Below are 9,103 nucleotides of genomic sequence, written 5' to 3'. Positions count from 1 at the left end.
TCACGTGACAGTGGAACGCCGCAGCGGCTCTCCTCAGCCAGCAAGTGGTAGTTTCGGGTTCACACGGAAACGGGCGTGCCATTTCCGCGCACGTCTGCAGATCCGGCGGTCGATTGGTCAAGTCTCCCATCGCTCCGCCCTCATCAGGAGGCGGGGGACGGGGGAGAAAGAAGAGAGAAAGAGGGGGAGAAAGAGGGGGAGAAGGAGGAGGAGGTGGAGGAGGAGGAGGAGGAGAGAGGAGGAGAGAGGAGCAGAGAGAAGCAGAGAGGAGGAGAGAGGAGGAGGAGGAGGAGAATAAGAGCCAACGGCAGCAGCGGCAGCCGAGAGAGAGGGGGGGCGGGGGAGCGAGCGAGAGCTAAGAGAGCAGGAGGAGGAGGAGGAGGGAGAGACTCTGCAGCCCCCACCCCTACTCGGGGAGGCCCAGATTGTGAGAGAAAGAGACCCCTGACTCAAAAACACACCAGAGAAAGACAGAGGTGCTAAAGATGCAGACCCCAGACCTTGAGAGAGAGACCCTAGACCCACAGAGAAAGATACTTCACCACCCCCCACCGTGGGTTAATTTGAGACACAGGCCCAAAATCTAGAGGAAAAGAGACTCCTGATTTGAGGAAAAAACGACCCCAGATCCCCCAGAGAGAGGAACCCAAGATCAAAATCTGAGAATCCAGGCTCAAAAGGGTTCTCCATACCCACAGACATCTTAGACTCCAGACCCTGAGATGATGATTTCAGGGACCAGGACCTGAGACCTAGACTCAGAAAAAGATGAGGCCCAGATTCAGAAAGAGCCAGATGTAGAATTAGAGCTTAGAGAACTCAGACCTAGAGAGAGACCCCAGACTCAGATCTCAGAGACTGATAACTCAGAGACAGAGACACTCCAGATTTAAGGGGAGATAGAGAGAGACCTCAGCTGGTCCAGAGATGGACAACTCAAGACCCAAAATTCATGAAGAAGACTTCGAAAGACCTCAGAGTGCGACCACAGACCCTGAAACATAGAAACCCCCCAGACCAAAAACATAAAAGGAAACTCAGTCCTAAGAAAGATCTCCACACAAATACTGAAAGACCCCTCCGAAATCTGTCTCAGAGACAAACTCCAAACTCAAAGACAGAGATCTCAGGGAACCTCCCCTCCCCACTTCCCTGCCCTAGAACCTCCGAGAGGTAGAACCCTGACGTCAGCCTGGGAAACTCCGAGGCATCCCCACCACCAGACCAATGACCTCAGACCTTGAAGGGAGGGGAAATACTGGGTGGGGGCAGTGGCAAGAGCTTTTTTCTCTGCGCCTCCTCCCACCTCTCTGCCTCTCACTGGCCCCTCTCTCCATTTTTGGGTCACAGGATGTGCTTGGGCCCCAGGGAAGTTATGTAGGGCAGGTCCTGGCTCCTCAGGGGATGGGTTAGGGAAAGGAGACCCAAGGCTGAGAGGTGGACCAATCCTGGGGAGTGGAATAGGCAGGGAAGAGGGGACAGAAGGACCATCACCACTGTCCCCATCCTGCAGCCCTCTTTCTCCTTCCCTCTGATTCAGTAGTCTGTCTCAAGCTTTGGGTTTTCAATTAAGATGGCTAGGCCCCATTTTCACCATCCTCTACCCCATTTACAGAATCTCGCTCTGTTTTAAAATGCATCTTTCCTCACCTAGCTATTGTTGTGCCATGCCCATGCCTGCCTAATCACTCCCCGCTACCCAGGGACAGCGGGCTTCTAGATCACCGTTGTTCATTCCCAAACCCAGGCATATCTCTGTCCCAACTAAAATGGCAGGGGGCGCTCTCTTAACCCCTGAGGTTGGGGTGAAGGGTCTTTCTCAGACCCTCCCACACCTTAAGGCCTCGGAAACAGTGCAGGGGAGGTTAGGCACATCGTGGGGTTTCAGAATGATTCCCCACACCACAGCCTGACGCATCGACTATGCGGGGTCTCCGGCCCCCCCCTTTCCTGGAGCCAGCACTAGCCTCACGTGGCCTGCAGGGCTGGCCTGTGATTGGCCACTTGGCGTCACTCACTGAGTGCCGCCGCCGGAGAGGACCGGCCCCCTCACGTGACAGTGGAACGCCGCAGCGGCTCTCCTCAGCCAGCAAGTGGTAGTTTCGGGTTCACACGGAAACGGGCGTGCCATTTCCGCGCACGTCTGCAGATCCGGCGGTCGATTGGTCAAGTCTCCCATCGCTCCGCCCTCATCAGGAGGCGGGCAAACCGCGCCACGAGAGGGCCAGGATTGGCTGGCTCTGGAAGCGCGGGTGGTCCCCCTTCTACTGTCACATGGTGCGCGCTGTTTTCTTATCACGTGGCTGCCACCCAGGTAAGAGGCTGCTCTTCCTGGGGTTGTTTCTCCGTGTGACGTGTGGCCTCTGAGATCAACTCTCCTCTACCAGCGTAGGCCGCATGAGTAGGGGGCGGGCTCCCGCGGTCCTGCTCGGCGGAGTGGTGAGTGACCGGCCCCGTCCCGCCCCTTCCGGTCCTTGAAGCCTCGACCGCTACCTGCACCCCAAATCCCAGAGGTTGGCCCCCTGAGGTGTGAGTGAAATGAGCCTTTGCTTTACTTTTCCAAGTTTCTCTCTCACCTTCAGGGGCATTCTTCTTCGGGGTACATCAGAGGGAGGGCAGAGCCTGAGTATCTAAGCAGAGGCTTCCCTGGGTGTAATTTCCTGGGCTGTTGGTGAGGAGAGATCGAATTCGCCTCCTGCTCTCAGGCTTCTCTGCTCCTGTCTTTTGTTTGGATGCCGGCGCTGCTGCCTGTAGCCTCCCGCCTTTTGTTGCTACCCCGAGCCCTGCTGACCATGGCCTCTGGAAGCCCTCCGACCCAGCCCTCCCCAGCCTCGGATTCCGGCTCCGGCTACGTTCCGGGCTCGGTGTCTGCAGCCTTTGTCACTTGCCCCAACGAGAAGGTCGCCAAGGAGATCGCCAGGTAGGGACCTCGATGTTCAGCGAGAAAGGATGATCATGAAGGGAGAGTTGGGGGTGGGGCAGAAGAGTGCCGCTTTCTCCTCTCTTCAGCTCTGCAAGCCTGTCTCTGGGCTGCCAGTACAAAAACTGGGGTCATGGGGCACTCTGAATGGGACTGTCTCTTCACTCCAGGGCTGTGGTGGAGAAGCGCCTAGCAGCCTGCGTCAACCTCATCCCTCAGATTACATCCATGTGAGTCATAGGAGTTGGGGGGTTAACCTAACTGTAGGAGCTGACTGGGAACCTCTTTCCTGGGGGAAATTCTTTGCTCCTCACAACTCTCCCCCTCTGACCTTTCAGCTATGAGTGGAAAGGGAAGATCGAGGAAGACAGTGAGGTGCTGATGGTGAGAAACATTTCCCCCACCCAACAAAATTTCCCCAATCCCTGACCCCTTTAGCCCTTACCCCTCTTCTGAGAAACTGAACTCAGTCCCACTCCTTGATTCAACCATGTTTATCTTTGTCCCTTAGATGATTAAAACCCAAAGTTCCTTGGTCCCGGCTTTGACAGATTTTGTTCGGTGAGAACTTTGAGATGTATGGGGTGAGGGTGTGTACTGAGGGTGTGTACTGTGGGGATGTGACTTGCTTGCGCGAGGGAGTGGGTTCCTTTAGGTCAATCTTTGAGTAATCCCCTTCCCCCACCCACCTATCTTGTAGTTCTGTACACCCTTACGAAGTGGCTGAGGTAATTGCATTGCCTGTGGAACAGGGGAACTTTCCATACCTGCAGTGGGTGCGCCAGGTCACAGAGTCAGTTTCTGACTCCAGCACAGTCCTGCCATGATGAGCCCTGTTCCTGCCGTGATCCCCTTGATACTCAATGCCTTCTGACTTCCAGGTGATGACCGGGCCCCCAATAAATCCTGTCTTTAGGTCTTTCTGCCTTTTGCCTGTTTTTTCCTTGTCATGTATGCAAATTTGTTGGGAGAATATAAGTGCTTCTAGTCCCTGTATTCTCTACATCTTTCAGAATGACTCCGAGCTGCTAGATTTATTTCTCTTTATTTCAATCATACAGAGTCCGGGATCCCTTATCATCCTCCCTCCTCAGTCTCTGCCCCCAGGGGTTAAATAATTTTAAAAAATATTTAAAAAGCTGTAACAAAATAACATCAAAGGAAATGGGAAGGATGGAGGGGTCAGGAATCATGAAGGAAGGTAGAGAAGAGAGCCTCTTCCCCACCCCCTACTCTTGGATTCCAGCCTGGGCAGTAGGGAGAACTATCCCCTATCTCTCCAGGTACATCCCAGCTGTAGGTGAGGTCAGAGGTCAGGGTATGAAAGTGCCGGTGTGTGTGAATGGGGAGGTGGGCAGAGGCAAGCTGTTCAGAAGATGCCCCCTCCTCCCCACTCAACCAGGTACTGCACAGAGCCATCAGGCCGTACTCTCCGAGCAAGGACCCGGACAGGGTCCCCTCGGGACAGGTAGCCAACCCCACCTCGGACTCCTCCCCCAGTCCCAGGAGACAAACTACGGCACAGGGGAGAAGGGGGTGCTGAGCGTCTAGGAAGACCTGGGGATGGGGATGAGACTGAGGAAGCTGAGGCAGTCATCGAGTGGGGGGCATTTTTAGGGATGTCTGTGGGGAAACCAATGTGAAGTTCCAGGGGTGACCTAGGGAGAGAAGGCAATTGTAAGAAATGGGCAGAAATGGAGAGCACATGTGAATCAGAGAAACAGTGTTAGAGACTAAGAGCCTTGAGCACATAGAGGGGAAGAGGAGCATTGCTGGTAATAGAAAATAGAATCTCACCTGTCTGGGGGTTCACCGTCCCCAGAGGTCCCTGCGGTGCTGGCAGAAGGGTGGAAGGAAGCAAACATCCGGATGGGGCTGCTGGGGTTGGAGTGGGGCAAGTCAGGACCTGAAGCAGGGGAACAGGACCTTCTCCCCCGGGGAAGTGCAGAGCTCAAACACTACCCACAAGGGACTCCCTTCCCCAGAATACTGGCTACCAGACACTAGTTCTAGAAGTTGGTCTAGGCCAAGAAGTGGGTAGCCAAGGGGGAGAGGGAAAATAATTCTGGGTGAGAAAGTCCAGAAAATGTGAATAAATGGGAGCATATTTTGTGGGGGGGAGGCAGAGGAGCACTGACCTGGGCAGGCAGCGGGCATCTGTGGGCCGGAAGTTGTAGCCGCTGCTGCCCTGGTAAGTCTGGTTAGGGCTGGGGGATGGTGGAGACACTGAGGCCTAGAAGAGGGGGCAAAGGACTGAGAGGTAATCCTTGACTCCTTCCCACACCCCACCATTTGCTCCATAGGGTTCCCCCTGCCCCGGTACCTGCAGTGCCCTCTGCAGATGAGCCCGCTCCCTCTGCTCCCGGGGCTCGGGCTGATTGCGCACTGCTGAGGGTGGCCCCAGCTCCTCCACTTTCCCCTTCTGCCTCCTCCTCAGGGGCTCTGGCTCCGGCCTCCGGCGCTTCCCCAGGGGACGTGAGACCCCTCCCCCAGGGCCCTGCCCTGAAGGGAAGCTGTAAGAGGCCTCCTTATCCCCCCAGCCCCCTCCCGGACACCCCAAAGACCTCCCCATCTCTATACATATACCCGCCAGCACTAACACCCTGAGAATTTCCCCCATCCCCCCTGGACCAGTGACCTGGTGAGTGCTCCATCTCCAGTAGGGGGCTCCACAGGGGGAGGCATCCGAGCATGGAGACCAAACAAACATTTCCTCTTCTTAATCTCTCTCCCTGAAATGAAACTGGAGCAAGAAGAAAAATGATATAGGGTCAGTGCTGTTAAAAAAAAAAAAAAAAAAAAGGGTTCCTCCTTACACCATTCCTCAATCCTTTTCAGTCATAGTCTTCCAGGTGGGTTGCAAGCCCCTCCCCTTCCAGGCTTCCAATCTCCATCTCTTTCTGAGTCTCATCCTAGACTCCTCTTCCCTCCAACTCACCGGTCCTTGTGGCTGTTGAGAGCAGAGAGGAGCTTGGAAGAACGTTCTCCTTTGGGGGTGTCTGAAAGCTGGGAGGAATGAAGAAAAATGGGGCCAGGGGAACAGTGATTTCTTCTCTTCCCCTTTCCACTACATCTCCCTGTCCCATCCCAACCCCCAAAACTGCACTACCCCTTACCTCCCCCAGAAGCAAACTGTCCCAATTCTCAGAAGTGAAGGGCAGGATCTCACGATCAAAATCAAAGTATTTCTTCTTACAGCAAACGCTGAGGTGATACAGGACAAGATGGGCCACATCCACCCTGGAAAAACAAAATTTCCAAGACCACAGAGGCATTTTAAGAGCCAGGGGAGTCCTGAGGTGCGAGGCTGGGGCATACAGAGTAAAATACTAGGGGTGTGGAGTTACACTGAGGTCATGCCCAAGCCAGCTCACCAGCGAAGCTGTAGTCTCCGGACTTTCTCAGGGCCTCCACGACACACACAGCATTCAAATTCATAGAACCTGGACGTGGGCAAGAGGGAGAACACACACTTACGCAGGAAAACTATGCCATCCCCTGGAGGACTCACAAGCAAGGATGGGGCAAACAGGTGAGGTAATGCTGCAGATATTGGGAAGAGACTGGAGTGGAGACGGGCATGGGAACTGAGGGTGGAGCACGAAGAAAGAGAACACTTTGGCTTCTGGAGAGTCTGCCTTGGTCTCACCTGTCCCCATAGAGGAGGGGCTTGCTCAGACACTGGGTGCAGGCCTCATGGAACCACTGCAGGCAGCTCCGGCACTGCAGCATTTTCAGGTTCCACCTGAGGGGGAACATAGGACTTCTGGCCTCCAGAAACCCCCTTCCCCATAACTGCCCCAAACCCTAAACTTACCTCCCATCCCCCTGAGTGCTACCCTCATCCTGTTCTTTTTCCTTCATTTCCTGGGAGGCACCACCACATCATTCATTCCAGTCTGCTCCCCCTCATTACTCACTCCCCAGGGCCACCACAGTAACAGTAACTCTGCTGTCGGTTGCTCAGATGTCCAGCATCCCAGTCCAGCCCCTTCAGTCCATATGGCAGAGAGAGCTTCATACCCAGCATGGCCCGGGCATAGGGGCCCTTCTTCAGGGCACCTCCCCTCTGCAGAGACAGGACAGGTGGATGACTTCAGAGGGGTGGGGAGAGGAAAAGGCTTGGGAGAGGATGTGGATGGGAGGCTCCCACAGGAAGGGGTAACAGGGAAGTGCCTTTACCTTGGTGGCGATCGCAAAGACACACTGGCGGCATACCCAGGATGTGCCCTCTCCCTCTCCAGGGGCTGGGGCCCTGGGAACATGGCAGTCCTGGTGATAAGCTGAAGAGTGATAAAGTTAATAGTAGACCACTTATTGCATACCTGTGTGTGCTTGGTATTGGGACAGGAATAGTCTTTACCCATCTCATTTAATCCTTGACCATGTTCTTGATGAGAGGGTACATGATCCTTATTTTACGAGTCAGGGAACTGAGGCTCCTAGAGGTTAAGGGACTTGTCCAAGGTCATATGGTTAGAAAAGGATGCAGTTAAACCATCCTCTGCTTGCAAAGGTTACGCCACCCCTTTCCATGGCTGCTTCTCCCTGGGCTGAAAGGGGATGAGGACTAAGATAGGGCTAAGCAGCCTGGCCAGAGCAGTGGCTTGGGGACTAAGGCCATGACAGGTGACATAAGGACCATCCTGGAGGGAAGAGCAAGCTAGACCATTCAGGTGACCTGCCCTCTCACCATGGCGACACTTCTCACAGCTGACCAGCCGGTTCCCAGGGACCACAGTCTCAGAGCGACAGACACAACAGAGGAGTTCCTCCCCAGGGAGGGCAGCTGTGAGAGAACACAGTGTCACGGGGCCTGCCCTTAAGTCTCTTTCTGCCCCTCTAAGCCAGGTTTGTTTTCCATGGGATGTGCAATCTCAGGTCTCTAGTCTTACCAGGGCTAATGTCTTTCCATAGAACCAGAAACTGCGAATCATCCTCAAACTGGACCAGACACACCTCTCTAGCACTGTCCACCTGGAATGGGTGAGCAAAGAGGATGAAATGGGAACCAGAATCAGATAAGGGAAATAGGAAAAAGATCAGAGGTAGAAGGTCTTACCTTTTTGATGGTACCCAAGTATAGCAGCCCATCAGTCCATCTGGCCAGCACATCTTGACCCTCCCAAAGTCGAGGCCTGGGGCCAGAGGCGGGAGCAGGAGAAGCTGGGTCCCAAAGTGAGGAGGTACCAGAGCGGCTCAGCCGGGGGGGCTGCGCCATTGCATCCTGGGGGGCCTAGCCAGAAAAGAAATGGGGAGGAGAAGGTTATGAATGCTCAGAAAGCTTCCCCATTTTTTTTTTCTGAGATGGAGTTTTGCTCTGTTGCCCAGGCTGGAGTGTAGTGGCACAATCTTGGCTCACTGCAACCATCACCTCCTGGGTTCAGGCAATTCTCCTGCCTCAGCCTCCCAAGTAGGTGGGATTAAAGGTACCCACCACCACGCCTGGCTATTTTTTGTATTTTTAGTAGAGAGGGGGTGTTGGCCATGTTGGCCAAACTGGTCTCGAACTCCTGACCTCATGATCCACCCACCTCAGCTTCCCAAAGTGCTGGGATTACAGGCGTGAGCCACCGCACCCGGCCAACTTCCCCATTTTCTTTGCCTATTTTGCCGTCAAGAATGAAGGATCTGTGCCCCCATCTCCAAATCCCTGAGACACCTGGATAGGAAACCACCAGGCACCCATCACCAGCTTCTTGAGTCCTCTTTCAACTCTAGTGACTGGCTCTCCTCACGGTAACTGCCCTCCCCCCAACCCCAAACCTAGTTGCTAGTTTCCCAGCTTCCAGAGCTCTCCTGGGATATTATATCCTGGCCTTGAAATTTTAGGAGAAATTACGGTTGCAGAAGCAAAGGCTACCACTCAGTTTAGAGGTATCATAATTAGGGTGTCCTGTTGCCCAGAGATGTGTTTTGGGACCTTTTCTGGAGATGTTTTCCAGAGCAGAAACGGCTGTCTCCCCAGGCCTGCGTGTCTCATTAAGAACAATCATCCTGGTGCCAGGTTATGTCAGGTCACCCTCAAATTCGGGGCTCCCTGCCCCCGGGTTAGACAACTTCTCCGAGTGCCCCGGGAGGGGGGCGTGTCCCAGTCCTGGTCTCCACTCCCCAGGACCGCAAGTCCGAGAAGGGACTTGAGTCGGCCCAGCTCGGACCCGAGGCCAAGGCGGCGAGGCTCTC

General features: G+C 54.6%; 2 protein-coding genes across 8 annotated transcripts in view; one reads left to right on the top strand and one right to left on the bottom strand.

Moving 5' to 3' along the window:
• The first annotated feature begins 2,067 nt into the window (after positions 1-2,067).
• The window catches only part of CUTA (cutA divalent cation tolerance homolog (E. coli)), a 16,510-nt gene continuing 9,474 nt past the window's right edge, over positions 2,068-9,103 (top strand). The window contains exons 1-7 of one of the 6 annotated variants that reach the window (XM_011986469.1): positions 2,068-2,314; positions 2,706-2,920; positions 3,091-3,150; positions 3,259-3,304; positions 3,432-3,481; positions 3,621-3,648; positions 3,737-3,839. In XM_011986469.1, the coding sequence (XP_011841859.1) occupies positions 2,733-2,920; positions 3,091-3,150; positions 3,259-3,304; positions 3,432-3,481; positions 3,621-3,648; positions 3,737-3,805 (441 nt within the window). In that variant the 5' untranslated portion in view covers positions 2,068-2,314; positions 2,706-2,732 and the 3' untranslated portion in view covers positions 3,806-3,839. Of the gene's footprint in view, positions 2,921-3,090; positions 3,151-3,258; positions 3,305-3,431; positions 3,482-3,620; positions 3,847-9,103 lie in introns of those variants that run through there. The other 5 variants (XM_011986465.1, XM_011986466.1, XM_011986468.1 and 2 more) reach the window with 5 other exon arrangements.
• On the bottom strand, positions 3,954-8,151 carry PHF1 (PHD finger protein 1). 2 transcript variants are annotated; one of them, XM_011986470.1, is made up of 14 exons: positions 7,983-8,151; positions 7,816-7,897; positions 7,614-7,709; positions 7,103-7,203; positions 6,841-6,989; positions 6,570-6,665; positions 6,295-6,363; positions 6,037-6,160; positions 5,859-5,926; positions 5,559-5,663; positions 5,244-5,433; positions 5,059-5,153; positions 4,718-4,798; positions 3,954-4,578 (listed from the first exon to the last, which is right to left on the bottom strand). In XM_011986470.1, exons 1-14 carry the CDS (start codon positions 8,139-8,141, stop codon positions 4,290-4,292), a joined length of 1,704 nt encoding a protein of 567 aa, XP_011841860.1. In that variant the 5' UTR covers positions 8,142-8,151; the 3' UTR covers positions 3,954-4,289. The 2 variants fall into 2 exon arrangements, with proteins under 2 accessions (XP_011841860.1, XP_011841861.1); XM_011986471.1 differs by lacking the exon at positions 5,059-5,153 and having other exon boundaries at positions 5,244-5,422.

Source organism: Mandrillus leucophaeus, unplaced genomic scaffold (assembly GCF_000951045.1).
Source record: "Mandrillus leucophaeus isolate KB7577 unplaced genomic scaffold, Mleu.le_1.0 Scaffold3, whole genome shotgun sequence".
Taxonomy (NCBI): Eukaryota; Metazoa; Chordata; class Mammalia; order Primates; family Cercopithecidae; genus Mandrillus; species Mandrillus leucophaeus.
Note: the sequence above shows the minus strand (reverse complement) of the source record. Positions and strands in the feature narration are given on the sequence as shown.

Excerpts from the sequence above, each read along its gene's own strand:
- PHF1 (XM_011986470.1), bottom strand. The coding sequence starts at position 8,141 with ATGGCGCAGCCCCCCCGGCTGAGCCGCTCTGGTACCTCCTCACTTTGG. Across the intron at positions 7,710-7,815 it reads ATGGAAAGACATTAGCCCTG|CTGCCCTCCCTGGGGAGGAA; the intron begins GTAAGACTAGAG and ends GTTCTCTCACAG. Across the intron at positions 6,990-7,102 it reads TCTTTGCGATCGCCACCAAG|AGGGGAGGTGCCCTGAAGAA; the intron begins GTAAAGGCACTT and ends CTGTCTCTGCAG.